At 41.0% G+C, this 21,268-nt stretch overlaps 1 protein-coding gene across 1 annotated transcript in view; it reads left to right on the forward strand.

Moving 5' to 3' along the window:
• The window catches only part of Sulf1 (sulfatase 1), a 177,551-nt gene that overhangs the window by 98,280 nt on the left and 58,003 nt on the right, over nucleotides 1-21,268 (forward strand). Inside the window, 3 exon segments of the mRNA XM_071602348.1 lie at nucleotides 1,602-1,674; nucleotides 1,984-2,215; nucleotides 15,127-15,366. Coding sequence (XP_071458449.1) covers nucleotides 2,044-2,215; nucleotides 15,127-15,366 — 412 coding nt within the window. The 5' untranslated portion in view covers nucleotides 1,602-1,674; nucleotides 1,984-2,043.

A 21,268-nucleotide genomic window follows, 5' to 3' on the forward strand; every position in this document is an offset into this window, starting at 1 on the left:
AAAAAACAAAACCAGAATCATACTCCCTAGAACTACAAGATCAGTTGGAATTGTCTTCTTTGTTACTCTGAAGATAATGTAGCTAGCCAGGACACTAGATTTTTATTTAAAGGATATTTCTTGTTGAATGTTGGGTCCCTCTCTCTCTCTCTCTCTCTCTCTCTCTCTCACACACACACACACACACACACACACACACACACACACAGTGTAATTACAGGCTGCAAAGTGAAAAGCATTAAAACTGTTTACAAAACAGCTCATAAAGTTTTAAAATAATAGGGGTATGTGTGCGTCTTTGTATAATGTGCATGGCAAGGGTAAACAGTACACATTCTTTGTTCTTTCTTCTTTCTCTCCCACATCACCCTCCAGAATTTAGAGCACGGAGATGAATGAATGATGGAGCCCCTTTTCTCCTGCTCTGTGCTGCTTATGCCTGATTAGTTATGCGTATTTATCTGATGCCAGTTTATTGTTGTAGATCAAAATACAGATCCTCAGGTGTGTGGGGACAGAGTGGCTGATGAAGCAGACTGCTATCTAATTAATTTTACAGCAACCTAAATTCCCCATAAAGAGGTTCCCTCCTGACATACCAGAGAAGATGGGGTGGGTTTTTTGTTTGTTTGTTTCTTTTTGTTTTTAATGACCCCTTTGCTATCTTTCAAAAGTCCAACATAAGAGCTTTCTGCAGATTGGAGTTCCAAAGTGAGAGGGGCATTTTTTCAACCCTTTCAAAACTCTCCTTTATTGCACTCCCCCTCTGGATTTCATTTATTTACTTCCTAATGTGGAAGTAACCTCCAGCCTCACAGCCAATCAGTCTTCTTGCTTTGCAGGTTTAGATCTGCTGCAGCAAAGCCAAACCCCTGTGCTAGCCGCGCCAAACCTGGTCTTGACAACAGTAAGGCTAGTGACTGACACTCAAAGGGGGGCTCAGTCCACTTGGGCGCCAGCTCGAGAGCCGAGGAACCGGGCTGGACAAAGCGACTAGCCTTGCCCGGAGGAAGCACCTTTTTCTCCTGGTGATTGATGGGAGACAGTTAGGAGCTTTTCGGGGGCTGGAATAGGCGGTTCTCCCACGCACCCACTATGAAGTCTTTGTCAGCAGAAAGGACTCTCCTGGGTAATGAGTGACATAATACAGATGACAAATGACAGCTTTGTGGTTCATTCTGCTTGATAGTTACTCAGTATCGTGTGCAGGTGAGTTAATGCTCCCCCTACCTGCCCCCCCACGCCAGCCCTTCCCATATGCAGACACACACCTATGCACTGTGGTTTCTCAGGCACGATGAGTCTTCCTCATCAATCATGAGTTTTGTTGGGGATGTTTAAAGTACTGCTACAGGGTGAGCAGGGATGATATGCTTACCACATTTTATGGAGCTGATTAGGAAACGGAGATATTATCTGAGTCATTTATTAGCAGTTTTGCATGTTTCCTCCTGTTCCTTTGGAGAACAGAAGAAAAAAAAAAAACTGTAAAGTATATACACATATCTTGTACTGTTTCAAGAGACGACTTCAAATCAAAAATCTGTTTAAAAACCCTTGATTGATGTTTCCTTTGTATTTTTTTTCCCTCCCCCTTCTAGGACTCCATCTGCAGATATTCTGAATACCTCTGAGTCTAGAAATTGATTATTCAACCAGGATACCTAATTCAAGGTATTAGCTCTTGTCAGAAAGCTTTTACGTTTGAGCTCTGTGCTGGAAATTACACTTTGGCAACGAATTGAAATAGGAAAAGTTGGACCAAGAATAAAAGACAAAAGTGAATTTGCAAAATAATCAAGTGCTTAAAAAAAAAAAAACGATCCAATGCTTGTGAGGTTTGCTACTTCTGACTCATGAGCAGCTCACTGCCAATTTATGTGCCAGGTCTGACTTATTTGTAGCCCTTTTTTCTGTAACTGTGTTTGGGGTTTGGATTTCATTTTAGCCTCTCCCTCTCTCTTTTTTCTCTTCACTACCCAGACTGCCAGAACTCAGGAGAGTGAGACATTTTGTCAGTTTTGAGACATTGGACCAAATACAATGAAGTATTCTTGCTGTGTTCTGGTGCTGGCTGTCCTGGGCACAGAATTGCTGGGAACCCTATGTTCAACTGTCAGATCCCCGAGGTTCAGAGGACGGATACAGCAGGAACGAAAAAACATTCGACCCAACATTATCCTTGTGCTTACTGATGATCAGGACGTGGAGCTGGGTGAGATGCTGGATTCTTCACTTGTTAAGTCTCTTGTTCAAATGATTTCAGAGCCCCAGGCTTGCCAGGGACACTCAGCCAGCATTCTGGACATTTGCACTTATATACGGTACCTCCACCAACAGTCTAGTTTATGCAGTGAACTCATAGATTCCAAACAGCATTTGGTTCGTATTTCAACCTTACTTGTCTGGTGTTAAGCTTTTGAAACAGCCAGGGGAGGGGCCTTACAAAACAGAAGGATGGATGAGGAGAATTAGCGTTGATGATCTGGAAGTCAAGGATTTGACTGTGCACCTTGGAAACTCTAGGTCTAGAAATTTATAAAATATCTGGGCAAAGTTGTTTGAAAGAGAATGCGAGTTCTGGCAATAGCTGCAATGTCTATGAAAATAGATTGATCCTAAAGGAACTTTCAATGGTTATTGTTTTGAGAGTGGAATTACTTATTCACAGCTTGTTACAGCAATTATTAAGTAATTGAAATGTACCATGTTCTACATATACTTGAAGTAATTCACTTATTACTGCTTTACGGATAGTTCTTTTAGAATTAGCCCACCTGGGAAAGTGTGCCAAAATCTAGCAATTTAAACTTATCTTCTGATTGATTTTCTTGTCTTCTTGCCTTATTTATTTATTTAATTGGTATTGAATTTGGCCTGGGGACACTTTACCATTAAGCAACATCCCGAGTCCATTTTGCTATTTATTTTGAGACTTTTTATTTTAGTGTCTTACTAAGTTGCTTAAGGCCTTGCTAAGTTGACAAGGCTGGCCTCAAACTTGCAATCCTCCTGCCTCAGCCTCCCAAGGGGCTAGGATTACAGGTGTGTACCACCATGCTTGGGTTTTAGGCCTCCTTTAATGGTCCAGCTCTAAGGTCTTGTCCATAGTCCTATGACCAAGATCTTCCAGGGTACCCTAAGATAGATAAAAAGCTGCTCCTCAGCTTGTCACCAGAACTTCTCATTTCCATTCCTAGACCAACCCTAGATGCTTACTGTGGGGCATCACTCAGCTGTGCTTACCCATCACATTCAACCTGACCATGGGTAACATCTTTCAGACATGGTGTCAGCAGAGGACTTTGGACCCGGGTTCTTAAGGATACCTTCATGCTAGAACTTGATCTGCATGGGTGGAGACTTTGATTTCCAGTTTGAAACCAACCCATGAAATCTCAACAAAGTTAACTCCCGAGATTCAACTGGAAGCAGATGCACTAAAAGCCAGCAGGAGACAAAATTGTTGAAAATTGTCAGTTTGCTGTCTGCTCTCTCAGTTTTTTTTTTAATAATTAATAATAATAGAGTTTTGATTTTTTAGATGACATACCAAAATGAAAAGGTCTTGTACATCCAACTTTAGAATGTATGAGGCTGTTGGCTTCGACGTTCTCCTTCACTTATGGAGCGAGGAAATGCACGACGCTCATCTGGTTTCTGCTTCCTTAACATCTCTCCCATCCATTCCTTTCACTGCAGCTGAGATTAGTGGAGGCTCCCCTTGGCCCCAGTTTTGCCCTTGTGGCTGATGACCTGGCCTCTGTCCTCCCCAGTCTTGGCCCAGTCTTCACCCCGTTGAGAGTATCTGATCAAGTCTCCTTTCTGGTTCTGCTTTGCCAAGGGAAGTCAGTCTCTCTCTCTTCTGCAGGCCAATGAGTTCTGGGCTATATCCATCCCCTGCTGTTTCTAAGGGTCTCCCCCTACCATTTCATTCTGTGCTTCATGGAGCAACTTTCACTTCCCTGAAGATGTCTGGTGGCTTCATTTCTCACCTCTGTCCCTGGTGCACCTTGCCCCTGCTGCCTTTTCAGGTGGAGAAACTCTGTTCTTCATGACACAGTTCAGGTGCCTCCGTTTCTGGTATAGTGTCCGGGCATCAAAACCACCCTCCTCTTTATCAGGGCCCTGCTAAAGGGGAGGGTGGTTTTGATGCCCCTTGGACATGCCTCCGGCATGGTCCTTCTTCATCATCTTCCATGTCTGTCCCTTCCATTTGGCTTAGAGTCACTAGAGGGCAGGTGCCGGGGTTTCTGTTTTTGAGACGAAAAGGCTCAGGGGTCACTCCAGTTGAACTGGGCTGACTGGGCTGCACAAAATAACCACACAAGAGACACAATACCTTTTTCTTTGGGGTCACTGTGACGGCTCCTCTGACCTTAAGGGTCCGCAGAAAGAGAGAGAGCGAGAGCATGCGCTGACCCCTTTTATTGAGGAGAAGCTATTCAAATGAGGCAAGGGGTCAGGTTTCAGGGGGCTGAGTCTATCTTCATGATGTCCACTGTCAGCAGGTTGACTGACACCTGGGTAGGCCATACCCAAGGGCACAGTAAGAGAAGGGGACACACACAAGGCCCTTCCATGGAAGATTCTCTCCTAAACAGGGCAAGGGGTTATATTACAAAGGGACAGGTGAGCATAGCTTCACCCATGGGGCTGTAGCAAGACACACCCATGCAGGAGACACCAACCCTCGAACCCAAGAAGGGTGGGGAAAGCTGTGCCACATTTCTGTGACTGAGCGCCTTAGCACCCAGATGGGGAGTGTGACTCAGTCAAGTGCAAGTTTGGTCTCCCACAGGCAGGGTTTTTTGTTGTTGTTGTTGCAGTCTCCATGTAAGACTATACTAGGAACATGTAAGTGCTAAAGAAACTTGGCACAGACTCACAGGGGCCTGAAAAAGCTAACACAATTTTCAGGAATGAAGAAGGTATCCATCACTCTTTACCTCTTCAACACACAGCACTGTCTTTAAAATAAACCAAGGAGCTATTTGATAAATTTATTTTAAAATACAATTCAGGTTTTTAGCCTTGTCTTATAGATCACATTTATTCAGTAAATATTTACTGAGTAGAATGGCTTCTGTTGGTACATGTGGATATAATGGTAAAAGGTTGTAAACCTGCTTCAGTCAACTCGGGTGTTTCCTACACACTTGACTTTACCTCCTTCCTTGATTTTCTAGCCAGATAGCACACTATGCATTAGCTCATTTAATCTTTTCTAATTCCTCTATGAAGTAGTTACTCTTTCCTCAATTTATACATGAGCCTTAGAGAAGTCAAGTAGCTTGGGAAGAGCTAGTAAATAGTGAATCCAGGTCCTATATGAGGTCCAAGTCGTCATGGCTATGTATTTGGCTACTTTCCTTTACATCAACTAGTCCATCAACAAGCATTCAGTGAGCCCTTCCTAAAAACAACCTGTAAATATATAATAATGCTCTAGGCTGTGGGAGAGAGATAACAGAATGTCAGATGGGCCTTATTTCCTCACTGGCATAAGAAGATGTAACATAGCAAACCATGGGTGCAAAGTTCAGGAAAGACTTCTCAGGGTCTGGCATGGTGGTGCACACCTGTTCCCCAACAGCTCAAGAGGCAGAAACAGGAGGATCACAAGTTCAAAGCCAGCCTCAGCAACTTAGTGACTCAGTCTAAGCAACTCAGTGAGACTCTGACTCTAAGTAAAAAAATACAAAAAAAAAAAAAAAAAAAAAAAAAAAAAACGTCTGGGGATGTGACTCTGTGGTTAAGTGTTACAAGTTTAATTTCTAGTACAAAAGAAAAAAAAAGATTTTTCAGCACAAAAAATCATGCTTTTGGTAGTAGATAGCACTTGATGGAGACCTTTGCCCATCTTTTTTTAATATGCCCATAATCCTTTTTGCATCCATTGCTTTGCATTTTGGTTGTTTTAAATTTTTGTCATTTTTACCATTTTCTAAGTGTAGCATTCTGTACTGTTAAGAGCAGCCAGTAGTGTTACTATGCAACCAATCTCCAGAACTCTTTTCATCATCAAAGCTGAAATTCTACATCCATTAAACAAGACCTCCCTTTTGTCCCCACCCTAGGCCCCAATAATCACCATTCTACTTTGTGGCTCGGTGAATTTTAGTACTCTAGGTATCTTACATAAGTGAGAGCATCCGATATTTGTCTTTTTGTAACTATCTTATCCCACACAGTATAATGTCTAGACCCATTCATGTTGTGACGTGTCAGAATTCCCTTCCTTCCTAAGACCAAAGTGTTTCTTTGTGTGTGTACAACATGTACCATATTTTGCTCACACATCATTTAGTTGGAAACTTGAGTTGCTTCCTCCTTTTGGCCATTGAGAATAATGCTGCTATGAACACAGGTGTACAAACACCTTCAAGAGCTTGCTTTCAGTTCTCTTTTGCAAAGGAAAGGTCTACCCAGAAGTGGAATTGCTGAGTCACATATTAATTTCATTTTTTAAAAATTTTTAGTTGTAGATGGACACAATACCTCTATTTTATTTATTTACTTTTATGTGCTGACGAGGATCCAACCCAGGCAGGCACTCTATCACTGAGCCACAGCCCTTGAGTAATTTTATTTTTAATTTTTTGAGAGACCATTTTACTTTTATCGATAGCAACAGCACCATTTTACATTCCCTCCAGCCATGCACAAATATTAACGTTTCTCCACATCTCCATCAACACTTGTTATTTTGATTTTGGGTTGTTTTATAGCAGCCATCCTGATATGTGTAGGGTGGTTTCTCAGTGTGGCTTTTTATATGCTTGGGTTTGGTTTTGTTTTTCTCTTCCAAGTAACTTGACTTGCCAAGTGCTTTCGTCAGCCTTTGCTTATGCGAGACTTTTTGCACCTGTAGCGCTGCAGGCGATTTTGACTTCTGTGACTCCAAAAAGCTATAACGGACTGAGGAAAGACATAGAAGAACAATTATGAAAATTTTAACTGAACACTTTTCTTACTGGGAAAGAATGAAGCAATTCTGTCTTTTGATCTGGAAAGACAAAGGCCAAGCAAGGCTGTAAACCAAACTAAACCAAACTTATGAAATGGAGCTGGGGAGGGAAGAATTGTCCAGCACGACTGGCGGCCACTCCCTCCACTTGGAGTACAAATAAAATAAACTGGTACTTTGTAAAGGGAGTAAGACACCTAGGAATTCATGTTAGTGAACATGCTAGAACGTGGCTTGTGGATGACACTCCATCGTTTTCCCAAGAATACTCATTTACAGTGTAGGGAATGAATATGGTCATCCCACCCAAGTTGGGTGATCGGGACAGAAATCATCACTCAGGAGGAAACCATATGTGGACAGGTCACATGACTTAACTAGTGGTACTTTTACTTCTGAGCTCACTTTTTCCAAAACTTAACAAGTTCTTCAGCTTGTATCCTTTCCTGTAAGTGGTTTGGGTTTTTTAAGCTAATACAATGGGTGGAAGATTTAAAAGAAACATTTTAAATCAGGAAAACACATGATGGAAATGATCAACATGAGGTTAAGGATAATGGTTATTCCTGGGGAAGGAGCAGTTACCCAGAGCATCGACGGCGTCCATGTTTTATTTACACACACACACACACACACATACACACACACACACAGAGGTATATATACATGTATATATGTATATATGTGAAGGAACTATAATGATGTTACACTTTGATAAAATTGGGAGTTATTCATTCTGTTATTTCCTATGCTTGAAATATTTTGTACATCAAAAGAAAACCCTTAAAATGTTTGAGGAACTTTTTTTTTTTTTTAACTTTCTGAGACTGGTGTCAATGAGGTAGATATTAGGCTATAAATCTTTCGCATTTTTTCTTCTTTTCTTCCCATTTTTTTTTCCTTTTCCCTTGGTCCCATCCCAAGAAGCAAAATATTGCATCAGTTGGGCCACAGATCTGACTCGATATGACATTTCTCCCGATTCTTAAGACATTGGACTGATGTAACCACCGAAGTAATCCTGACCCAGTGTTTCTCTTAGATCATAAGTGGAATTAAGCCATAAGCACATGGAGATGCTTTTGTTTCTTTAAAGCAGAGGTCAAAAAACAGGGTCTTCAGGCTGGACCAACCCACAGATGTGTGTATGACCAGTGTATTTTTAAAAAACTGAGACAACATTTTAAAAAATGCAGTGGTTTTGTAATTCTTAAAAAATTCTGATTTCTCTTAAATTCAGAAGAATGACAGCTTGCATTCCCATGAGATGGCCATCAGTGAGAGGTCTGAAGGGGAGTGACGGTGGCCCCACTTTGGGTGGGGCACTCCCTCCCCAGGACATGTGGATCCAAACTGCTCTCTGTTGTTTTCTAGCATGCGCACCAGGAGCGGTTGCCATTTCTCAAAATGCCCACACTGTTGCTTTTCCTCAAGTCAACCAAGTTCCATAAATGCTCATCTCTCCTAAATGTAAAAGTATAAAAGACAAAAGCCCTGGGATTTTTCTTATACCTGGCTGCCTTCACTTGCCTGTCTTGACTGTAACCCTTTAGGGCACGTTAACTTCCGTTCTGTAAGTAACTGGGTCTCAGCTTTTAATGGCATTTTGCTCTTTTTGGTGGGGGAAAGGAATAATGAGTCTTAGTGACCTGGAAACATTCCAGACAGATTTATTATCTTTTCTTGTTCTCTCTTCCCCCAACTTATTTTTTTCCTTTTAGTTTTAGCTGGAAACATCTGTGAATTTTTTTTCCCCTAGCCAACTCTATAATTTTGGAAGAAAAAGAGACATAGTTTTATCATGTTTTTATTTTCTTGTGCTTTTAGGATGAAAACATTCAATAGACCAATAAAGCCATTTTTAATATAAGAGATATCACTGTTCAGTGTCCCATGCTTTACTATAGAAGTAACTTTGGGCATACGAAATAGCAGAGGTGCATTTACTACAGACCACTTCAATATTTAGCATGAGCCTTAGCTTCTCGTAAACAGTGACATCCACAAACAACCCTGCCCAATTAATGGTCATCATTCACCAAACAAGGACCCATGGCAATCCACATGGAGATGGATCCAGGGACTTTCAGAAGTGATTATGATGACAATATTGATTACTGAATTTCTGGTTTTGTGAGGTTATTTGGATATGATAAACAGGCTTAAAGAAAATTCTAATGTTATCATTGTATCCAGTGCTAAGATGTTGGACCCAGGTAAAGCTTTGTTTTGAAGTTTAACCTGTCAGTGGAGTAATTCAGGCTCTCTGTAGATTGTTTTAGTAGTTCAGATCAGTGGGATGTCTTCTCCCTCCTGCCCTTTTCCACACAGATGATTTGGGAATGGAGCCCTTGGAGTGTGTAGAATGATTTGCATTCAAACTGCTTTGGAGTCATGATTTTTTTTAACTCCACCAACACTGCAAACTTGGTGGCTCTTTCATGATTCCTGAAAGTGATGCTCTTCTATTCCCAGTCACTGCTGACCTTCAGCATATTGGTCCACATCTGGTTGCTGTCACAGCAGCCACCATCCTGCAGGAGCAATGGCAGATGTCCCCAATCCCCACCTGGAACTCTGGCTCTGAGACAGCATATTTTTTGGCAGTCCTGGGGCTCAGCTGTGGCCTGGACCTTCCCTGTCACCAAGCCAGCTCAGTGAGCAGTGTCCCCGTGCCAGCTACTCACACCTAACTCCCATGCTTCGTGGCGTCCCTGTCAGCCTCCCTCCTCACAGGACAATTGCAAACACTAATGAAGTTGGGATATTTGCTTGGGGCCTCAGGGGCAAGTGTGTGTGAAGAGTGAGAAGAGTTGATATTTTTAATTATGAGCCAACATTAACATTTTAAATCTCAAAACAGAAAACATAACTCCTCTTATGCCAGCTTTTGAAATTCACCTGTAGATTTCAAAGACGGAATGGAAAAAGTAGAAGGAAACGGACTGTGGTAGAGTTGAGGTGAGCACAGAATGAATTTATAGTTGTCCTTTGGTAGGGACAGGAGGTAGGTGCCAAGACCCCAGAGATTACCAAACATGGAGCTCTAGTTTCTTATATAAAATGGCATAATATTTGCATATAACATATATGTATCTCTGTATACTCAAATCATCTCTAGATTACTTATAATACCCAATACAATATAAATGCTATGTAAATAGTAGTTACACTGTACTTTATTGTTTAGGGAATCATGACAAGAAAAAAACCTGTGTGTGTTCAGTTCAGGTACAATTTTTTTCCCGAATGTTTTCAATCTGCAGTTGGTTGAAACCATGGTGGAAAACCGCAGATCTGACAGGGGCAATTATACAGCCACATCTGCAACACACCTCACCTGGGGTCCCTGAACAGCATCAAGTTACCTGCTCCTCAACAACCCTGGGCACTAGTCAGAAGAGCTGTCTTAGCTCCGTTTTACAGATGAATGCAAGCAAAAGAGGTTGAATGACTTGCTCAAGCTAGTCTGTGGCAAAATCTGGACATTTCCCCACAAGGTTAAGTTCAGGGCTGTTTTACTTCTCAGTCTTATCCTCCTGAGCCCTGCCCTGTAAATCTTGCTTATGCTTCATATTGTTCCCATGAAATAATTGTTCAAATAATAAAGAATCTTCCTGTCTTACAAATGAAGAAAACGGGGTGCCCAGGGTGGATTATGTACTTAGGATCAGGACTCCACTGAGCTTCAGCAGCAGAACCCAGATCCAAATGCAGGTCTGCCCTAAAACCACACTGTTAAACTCCATCCAGGCTGAGTACTGGTTTTGACACCAATGTTTTCAAGAAAGAGAAACACACAAAAGATATCTGCTCACCATCGGGATAGATCTCAAACTTTCTGCACAAGATAGCATTCAATCAGGAACAGCATTTTATGGCTGGGCGAGGTGGTGCACACCTGTAAATCTCAGTGCTTTTGGAGGCTGAGACAGGAGAATCTCAAGCTCAAAGCCAGCCTCAGGTGCTGAGCAACTCAGTGACACTCTGCCTCTAATATAACACAAAATTGGGCTGGGGATGTGGCTCAGTGGTTGAGTGCCTCTGTGTTCAATCCTTAGTACCAAAAAAAAAAAATTATATATATATATATATATATATATATAGAGAGAGAGAGAGAGAGAGAGAGAAAGAGAGAGAGATAGAGAGAGAGCTCAGTGGTAGAGGGCTTGCCTAGCATGCATGAGGCCCTGAATTTGATCCCCAGTACTGCAAAGAAAAATAGCATTTAAGACTTGAAACCCAGGGAAATACAGAGCTACAGCACAAAGCTGTTCCTCCTACTGTTCTCAACACTTGTGAATACCTAACAATGTGTTATGTTATAGAATAGTCCTGGGTAAAGCTTGCCAATGAAAAAACCAAGGTGCAGAGGTGCAGTCACAGTGGTAGTAGATGCAAGACAGGGGTATTGCCAGCATCAATCAGTGCGCAACCATAGAAGGGACAAGGTGCTTGTGTTTTCTTTGCTGGAGCACACCACCTCAGCAAAGTGAAGCAGTCTGGATTCCATGGTCCATCATCTACCTGCACCCTGAGTGCATCAAGATGAGATGCAGCAATTCATGCCAGTACGTGAAGGCCCTGCTGAAGACAGACCATCTGCAGCCCTCTCTCCTTCACCTGGGCCTGAGTACTAAGATCATTAAAGCCCTGAAGGAGACAAGACACAGGCATTTGTGTCTGTTGGCATCCCCCCCAAGAAGCCAGATGAAGCAAAGATGAAACGGCAGAAAGTAAGACCCTTCCTGACAGCAAACAGACATCATTTCTTTTTCTCAATCTTGAAAACATCAATGTCATGGCCAATATTCAGCCTAGAAGGAGCTTAAGAGTGCAGCCTCGGGGGCAGACTGCTCGCAGTTGCATCTGGACTCTGGTGGTGAGGCTCTGTGTGGCCCTAAGCATGGAATTAACCCGGTGCACCTCAGTTTCACCATCTGGAATATAGGAACCATCACTAACAGCCCGCACCACCAAGGGTCATTGTCAGGATTAAGTGAATCAATGCATGTGAAACATAAAGAAGAGACCCTTGCCTAGATGAAGTCCTGTCTGTGGTGTATCTTATGGAAGTGGTCTCAGCACTTGCCAGTTCTGGGTTTCCCTGACTCTCTGTCCAACCTCTCATTCCTCTTCCAAGTGTGGTCCACCAAGAATCAGCTTATGTACCACTAGGGAGCTTGTTAGAAATGCAAACACCCAGACCCCGTCCCCGATTTACTAAACCAAGGTGGGCTCAGGTTCTACTTTTCAGGTGAATTTTAAAAATTGAGCAAGCATTATCTTAGCATTTTTTTCTTAACTGAGAAATTAAGCCAGATGCCCACTTCCAAGAACCCCATCGGCTGAGCTGCACTGTAAACAGTGCCTGTGGGGATCAAATGTCTTCATCATTCCCTTTGACAGGTGGACTGGTTAGAAGCAGGGCATTTGGTGGAGGGGTGTTGAGGTCCTCTACACAATCAGCCGAGTTAATCAGGGGGAAGATGATATGGGGAGAGATTGAGAGGAGAGTCAGATTTCTACCACTATATCATATTAGTAGTCCCATTGAGTCCGAATCCTGGAGGTTGGAGCGTTGTATTCAAGACCTTGGTGATGGCCTCCAGCTGCACCTATTATTTATTTATTCATTTATTTATTTATTTATAGTATTCAGTTAAGGTCCATAAAGGAAACTCTGAGAGCTCATTTTTTTTTAAATAGACTGTTAGGCAATGAAAATGCATCAACAATGTTTGCTGTTTTCTCAAAATTCAAGCACTTCAGTGAGAAGCCCTGCAGATATAGAAAGAGGGGAAAGAGGGCTGGGGATGTGGCTCAAGCGGTAGCGCGCTCGCCTGGCACGCGTGCGGCCCGGGTTTGATCCTCAGCACCACATACAAACAAAGATGTTGTGTCCGCCGAAAACTAAAAAATAAATATGAAAAAAAAAAAAGAGGGGAAAGAAGGGGCTGAATGAACATCTTCGGTAGCATTTCCTATTCTTTTCCTCTCGCACATCTCTGTTCATTGGTATATCTCCAGGGTGTTCCTCCATGTGATCAACCGACACAAATAGAAAACACACTACTTCTATGGTGCATATTCCTTTCTAGTTACTTCCTCTCCACCAGTGAAACAATCACTTTTCCAGCTTTCTTCCTAGGCTGAAAACTTGGAGGTGTTAGTCAGCTCACAGCCTCTGATGCATTACGACATCTCTTGGATCTGCTTCTTAGAATCTCTATGTCAGACGGGTACAGTGTGGTCCAAGTTCTCTCCTCAGGGCTGGCCGGCTTCAGCAAGCTCTTGGCTGTATGTACCCTTAGTGGAGCCTCCTGGTCCCACATGCCGTCGCTGCCACAGCAACACCTCTCAAAGACTTTTGGATCATGTTCATGCCTTTAGCAAAGAACCCACTTTGCCTTCACTTTGTCTCTTGTGTCAAATCCGGATGTCTCTGCCCAGCATCCAAGATATTTGCTAACTCTGGCTTCCCACATTTCATCAAGAGAATTCTCCATATTCCTTTCCATGCCAGGAAACCAATGTGCCATTCACGAGGCTCCACTTGCTATTTCCCACCTCCAGAGCATCACCTGTTGTGCCTTCTTCCCCACATCCCCAACCTCGCACTTCACCCATTCAACATTTTCTTTCTTCTTTCCTTCCATTTGTCCTCATTTCTCCTTTCAGAGCTCTTATTAAGCATTCATTCAAGACCCTCTAGCCTTACTGTACTGCTACTGCTATATCCACATTCTTCCATGTGTGTTGCCTTGCAAACATCCCCGGGCGATTTCTGTATGTAGGTTCTCATCTGGAGACTTTACTACTGAAAAATAGAGGCAGAGAATTTTCCATTTCTTTTGGTAATGCTATACTTTGGAGCTGGGTGGTAGAGGGGGGACAGTCCAGAGTACTAAGTTAAAGTGTCCAGAATAAAGTGGGGGCTCACTGCCTCTTATTGACTGACTTACAAAAAGGCTACTCAATTCCCTAAAGACGACCAGGAGAAAAAGAGCAGTTTGGAGTCCCCCCTTTGCTGCAGCATATTCAGAGAGTCCTAATGAGACCAAATAGGAACCTTCTTCCTATTCTCATATGCATCGTGTGAACAGAAAAAGTTAATACATGAAGAAATCAGGCTAATTGTAGCCTTTTGGACCACTTCGTGCTTCTCTTCTGCTCTGAATGCTTGCCTGGTTTGCATTATGATTTCTTTCCTTGCTGGAAAACAGACTTTCTCCCTTTCTTTGGAAGGAGTGGGACCTGTTGGGAATCTGTAGCTCCAGGATTCAAATGCAATGGGCTTGGCTGGAGAGCTCTGCAGTGCATTTCTTGACAAGGCCTGAAAAGCCTATTGAATTCTGGCCAGTGCTTTTCTGCAGCGTTTGGATGTGTTTCAGCTGCAGTGTTTGACTGGGTAATCGAAATAGATTTTTTTTTCCGCTTCCTTAGCAATCTTATGTTACCATTCCATCCTCAGAGTTAAAATGAAATATTTTACAATCATGCAGGTACTTTTTCGAGTATAATAGAATCCTACTTCTTTCACAAGCAAATGAACTATTTTTTTTTTCAAATTACACGTAAACTGGTCAAAATATGAACTGGTGGTCCTGTCCTGATAGAAACATTGGCAGTCAGTTAATTAGCTTGCTAGAGGATAGCAAGTTTCTTTGAAGATTTTTTTTTTTTTTTTTGTAATTAGACATAAGCATTTTGGGGGGACTTTTCTAATAGTGATTTTTATCCCTCATCATATGTTTGAGGTACTGTGTGTGATAATCTCTGCAGTGTTGCTAGCATTTTCATGTGTGGCGGGCGGGAGGTTTTGATACTCCGTGTAATAGGTTATTTGTTCTTAATCTTCAAAGGGCTGCTGACCTTTGAATGTGCTCCATATCTAAAATTCTAGCTTTAATTATCAGATTAACTTGCATTTTTTTTCCCTTTTGTGATTAAAGAGGGGAAAAGCTGAAATGTGTTTATTATCCCAGAATCTACTTGAGATGGTAGGATCCCAAATGTTTTGTTTGTTTTGGAAATGAGCAGTGATCAAATTATAGACTCCTTCAAGTCAGGGAAGGAAATTGATAAGTCAGGGGAACAGAGACATTGAGTGACATGTGCACTTTGCTGAACAACACTGGAATTGTGCCTTTCAGGGTCCCTGCAAGTCATGAATAAGACAAGGAAGATTATGGAGCATGGGGGTGCCACCTTCACCAATGCCTTTGTGACCACGCCTATGTGCTGCCCGTCCCGGTCATCCTTGCTCACCGGGAAGTATGTGCACAACCATAATGTCTACACCAACAATGAGAACTGCTCTTCACCCTCCTGGCAGGCCATGCACGAACCTCGGACCTTTGCTGTATATCTTAACAACACTGGCTACAGAACAGGTAAAGGATGACATTTCTAGCCCATGAACCTCTGGTACTATGTCTTTGTAGACACAGGAAAATGCATTGTGTAGTGTAATAGATGTGAAGTTCCCATAAGCCTCTAAACTAGTCTAGTTTCTCTCTTCTCTGACAGAATCCTCCCCATCCCTTACTGTCTTCATCCATGTGCTGTTGCTATAACCAAATACCTGAGACAGGGTAATTTATAACAGAAAGAAATTTATTCATCTCAAAGTTCTGGAGCCTGAGTAGTTCAGGAGCATGGGGGCAGCTTTGGTAAGGGCTTTGTACTGTGTCATAGTATGGCAAAAACATGTAAGAGCACATGCAGAAGAGACAGAACACAAAGGGCAGCCTTGCTTTATAGCAACCTGCTCTCAAGGGGATGAATCCACTCCTGGGATCACCTCTTAAAGACCCAACTTCCCAAAACCACCATAATGAAAATCAAACGTAAATATGAGTTTCAGAGTAGACAAACCATATTCAGACGGTTAACCCTGACTTTTTTACTCTGAAGGATGTACCAGAAAGATCCCTTAGAGAAAGATCAGAAGGGTGCTCAATGGACATGATCGGAAAGTGTCATACCCTCCTGGGCATCCAGTGGCTAAAATGTCCTAGAATAATAATCTGCAACAAAGAGTGTGTGTCCCATTTACCTCCTCACTCCAACCTGCCAATCTCAAGGGGCCATGGTACAACTTGCAGCTTTCCTTAGCTGTTCACAAATTCCTACTTACTATTTCAGGGAGAAATTAGCAAGTATCTTCGGGCTGCTTAGGGTCTGGGACATGGCAGATGGTCAAAATTACTTATTGAATGAATGAATAATGGAATGAACAAGCCAGTGTGTACTATATTTATTTATTCACACAGTTAATAGGACTTGGTTGCTTTAGTTTAAGTTGTGGTTCTTTTTATATCTCAAGTGTTCACCTCCATCTTGCTATTCCTGCTAGCATTGTTTAACATTCACAGGGCAAGAGGAAGTCCTTAGTTGGTGTTTTGAAAACTGGGAAACTCTTTCAAGAGGTGTTATAAATATCATGCCAAACTTAATGAGAAAGAAGCAAGACTCCCTCTGAGGATGTTACCCTCAAAGTCCTTATTCCCCCAGCACTGGACACTAACCTTGGCTTTTAGATTATTTCGTCATGGAACAAGATGAAGACAGGTGGGCGGGGGGTGGAGGGGCATAGAAAAATAGGAGTTGGGTGTGGTGGTTGTTGTTGTTTCCTACAGAACCATCTAGATTTATTCATAAGAATTAAAAATGTTACCATGAAAGTTTATTGGAAATGATTCTCAGGGCGACAGTTTTTCTCTGCTGAAGGTTTAAAAGTAAAGGATTTCAGATAAATATTCTCTTAAACCTCTTTTAAAAATGAAATTAATCTTTCCCACTGGACTCAGGAAATATGTGGCCATTTGCTTTTTTTTTTTTTTTGCAGAGTACCCCGTGGGCACTTACTACTTGTTATTTATGGATGAAAATATTGATTGTGCATATGATAGTATCGTCATTCAGAGGCTGCTTAAGATCTTTCCTCGCAGAAGCAGCTTCTCCTGTGATCTCAAGGGTGTTTGCTTCTGCTTCAGAGAGAAACTAGGTTACAGGGAGGTTGTAGAGAGTGCCTTATCCAAGTGTGTTTTCTCACATTAGTGATTTAAATTTATAGCACCTTTCATCTGAGGACTCTAAAGCAATTTGAAAATCCATCAAACATCCCTGTGGGTTTCCCAGACGGCAAACGTACTTGGCTATGTTTTATAACGGAGGTGAGGTTTTCAAATGTTGTGTAACCAGCTCAGAGGCAGAAGCAGAAATGGTCCCCCAAAGCCTGGTTCCTGATTTTAAACACCAAATTGTGTTTTGCTCCTGGGAAGTATTGTATAAAATCAATGCCTTTCAACTCCCAGGCTCCCTATAATTTCACCCTTAGCAGCAGACCTGGAGCTGGGAGGGCTGGAGCGCTCACCCTATCCAGAGTACATGGATGGTGATTGCCGTGAGGAATAGAGACGTAAGGTGAATCACAGGCCAATCAGGACCTAGAACAGTCAAAAAGGGTGTGCTAATTTGTTTCAGGGCTAACTCAGGGAAAAGAAGAAAGAAGGAGTTAGCTTTTGTTGCTTACCTACTCTGTGCTGGGCACTTTAGCGACCTCACATAGTATTTAAAGCAATTTTGGAAAGGGAGATTTCACCCTTGTGACCAATGGGTTGCAGGCCAGCCAGTGGTGGAAGGAACTCAGCACATCTGACTCCAAACTCCTTTCTCTTTTTATCATCTTATTTCTTTACATGTTATTCATCCTGCCTTCTTCCAAAATGCCTTACAGAGACACATAGAACCCAATAGGATACGGAGTAATAAGAACTTGGCACGTATCCAGGCATGGTGGCGCACACCTATAATCCCTGCACCTCGGGGGGCTGAAGCAGGAGGATCTCGAGTTCAAAGCCAGTCTTAGCAACTTAGGGAGGCTCTAAGCAATTCAGTGAACCCTGTCTCTAAATAAAATATTAAAAGGGCTGGGGATATGGCTCATATACTGGGTTCAATCCCCAGTATCCAAAAAAAAAAAAAATTGGCAAACAGAAAAAAAAAAGTAAATTAGTTAAAGTCAAGGCAAAGGTTGGTATACAAACTACATGGAGTTATAGGGAAAGGGTGTTTATTTAAAAATAAGCTTCCAGACGGCAAAAGCAAAAATGGAATCACTATTCATTGCAAAGTTCACTGGGTCACTAGTGAAAAACAAATAAAAACAAATCAGTTGTTTCTAAGAAGTGTAGTATATTATGGAACTTATTTCAATTATACTAGGCTGTGATTACCCAGTGATGGATTTTAAGGGTTTGAATAAAACCCAGAGATTGTTTAGTTTAATCCCCTTATTTTCAGAGAAGCAAATTTAGACCCAATGATTGAAGAGACTTGCTAAAGCTATGTTGATGTTATAATGAGAAGAGCAGGCACCTGTGTTCAGGGTTCTGTCCAGTGTGCTCCCCTGATCTGAAGGGTTGTGCCTAGGATGCTACCGTGGGTGCACCCTGAGGCTCTCCCTCTGCTGCCCAGCAAGACTGCTCCAGCCTAGGTCTTTCTCCAGGGAGAACAGATTTGCCCCTGGAAACTAAGACTGATTTGAAAGCCACCCTTCTTCCCAAGGGTTGATGTGCTTGGGTAATGAGGGAATTTATAGTGCTCACTCCTACAAAATACAGAGAATTCTTTAAGGGGAACAAGGACATTTCCAAATACTTTGGAGTAGGAACAGGATAATATGCACTTAAGAAAATAACTGTTGATTTACTTATTAGTAAATCAGAGAGATTAAAAATTGATGGCAGTGATAGAGATTGATATAATTTAAATTTATCTCTGAGAAAATATTGAAACATCTCAGACTATTAGGAAACAAAGATGTTTCTGTGACAATAATTATTGATCTAGCCATGATTGTGACCCATTTGAAATTGCACAAATAAGCACATAAGAATGACAGACGTGTTAAGGAATTATGAGTGTTGGTGAGTAGATATTAAACTGACATAATTATTTATGAGACACTAACCTAGAGGGGGAAATAACTGACGTATAAAGGTTTCATTACCTCCCTGATAATGAATTTATTGTTTGGACTATTTAGCTGCAAACCAAGAAAAATAATAAAAGAAACTGAAATATATATTATACATAAATATCCATCTAGAGAAAACACAAAGCAGCCATAAATTTTATGAAGAACAAACAGCTCCAAGAAGACAAATTACTAAGAGGCTTGTTTTGGGAGGCATCCAGAATACATGGATTTAAATGAATTGAATTGATCCAATATTATATTTACCATAGTATGAGTTGATTTTTCTTTTTCAGAATTTAGGCATATTTTTGGACCGGTTTTAGCCTAAATTCTTCTAACTTTACTCATGGAAAACATGAGTCTTTAAGAGCTTAAATGTTCAAGGAGGGAAAAAATGCAGTAATGTGTCTTTTGTATTTTGCTCTAAAAAGTGAAGTAGGAATGACAGTGTATCATCTATTATAAAAATGAATATGCTGCCTGAAATCTGCTTTTTTTAAAAAAAAGTTTTAAATTTCTTAGGAGGGCACAGATGTTAATATAAAATTTAGCACATCCAGTTTTAAGGTTAAAATAATCAGCCACAGTTGAGAGGTACTGTCTCATGCAAAAGGAAAGTCCTGAAGTAAGATGGAAGGATGTAGAGTCCCATCCTTTGCTATCCTTAGTTTGTTTTGAGGACTCAGTCCAGTTTTCCAACCCATATAATGCAAATATTACTAAACTTCCTTTTCTGTTCAAAATTATATTGTAACTTTATTTTGTCTATTCTAATTATTATATTGATTCTTTTTAAAAAATATAGTATTCAAATTATAAGACAATATAATAAAATCACACAAGAGTTAATTTTAATTTAATTCTACTAATTCTACTTCATGTCACAAGTGGAAGGAGGTATATTTAATAAAGATCTGCAATAAAATTTTTTTCTTTTTTTGACAAGGGGTCTAACTATGTTGACCAGACTGATCTCCTGAACTCAAGTGATCCTCCTGCCTCAGTCTCCTGAGTACCTGGGATTACATATCCTTATCATCAAGCCTGGCTTTATAATAAGCCTTTTTGTAAAGAATCCTTTTGTAATGAATCAATTTAGACAAATTAATCTATTTTCTAATTTTATGTCTTTTTACATTGCAAAATTTATTTATGTTATTTATAGCAAGTGTATTTATTCTGTAGTATGAGATTTATTTAAATGTAGACTTCACTTAAAGTAAGACCTAATATTCTTATTTTTATGGATTATGGTACTACAGATTTTTGATAGGTACATGAACATGAAACATAGCATACATTTATTCAACTACAGTATGTTTGAAATACTTTAGACACTGGGCTATGGAGAGCTAAATTATAAGTTTCCTGTGTTCACCAGACTTAAAATCTAGTTGAGGAAACCAGACTCATGTATACAAACTGACATATATCAAAATTTCAGCTTGGTTCAAAATTATGCATATTCATCATGAAATCCTGACACCCTTTATCTATAAACATGGAGTAGAATTACAATTTATCTATCGTTTCATATAATTAAAAAAATTGACTTCTGCAGCACCAGATCTGTTGTATGGCTATTCTCATTTAAAAATAGATGCTTTTGCTTCAAATAGATTAAGGAAACTTTTCTAAGGATTATGTAACAGATTTAGACAGAAGTAGCACAGGCCACAGCCAACAATAATTATGATCAGGTCTTTCTTGACTTTCTCCCTGTTGCCCCATCTCCTACCACTTTCTGAAACAGCTGTGAAGGGAAGTGTTTAATGGCATTCAAAAGAAAAAAAATGATCTAGAAGGTCCCGTACATGTCGTGTATGCATGTATTCAGATAGTAGCAGTTGGGTTGAATTGCCGCTGCCAAAGGATAGAAACACTTTGGACTATCCATAACCTCTACATGGGCAGAAAGGCAATATGGACAAGAAGACAAAATTCACCTTAGGGAGGGAGGATGAGATTTAATACATCTGGAGAAAAATAATTAGAAGCCCAGATAATCAATTGCAGTGTGCTGCCAAGAAATGCAATGTCCAAAGAGGCCAGGGGTGATTACAAATGAGTCTCAATGTCATGAGCCAACAAAAAAAGGCCAGAGTGACTTGAGGTACTGAATGTCGCATCCTGACACGGGAGGGCCTGGTCTTGCTTGGAACAAGTGTGATGGGTGAGGGCACATCTGGAATCCTAAGTACATTTTTCACACTCCATTAACACAAAGACTCCAAAAACCTGGAGGGAGTTCTGAAGCCAATAACAAGGACTATTAAGAGACTTAAAGGAGTAATTTACAAGGGAAGGAT

The sequence above is a fragment of the Marmota flaviventris genome, chromosome 15 (assembly GCF_047511675.1).
Source record: "Marmota flaviventris isolate mMarFla1 chromosome 15, mMarFla1.hap1, whole genome shotgun sequence".
In the NCBI taxonomy this organism is placed as follows: domain Eukaryota; kingdom Metazoa; phylum Chordata; class Mammalia; order Rodentia; family Sciuridae; genus Marmota; species Marmota flaviventris.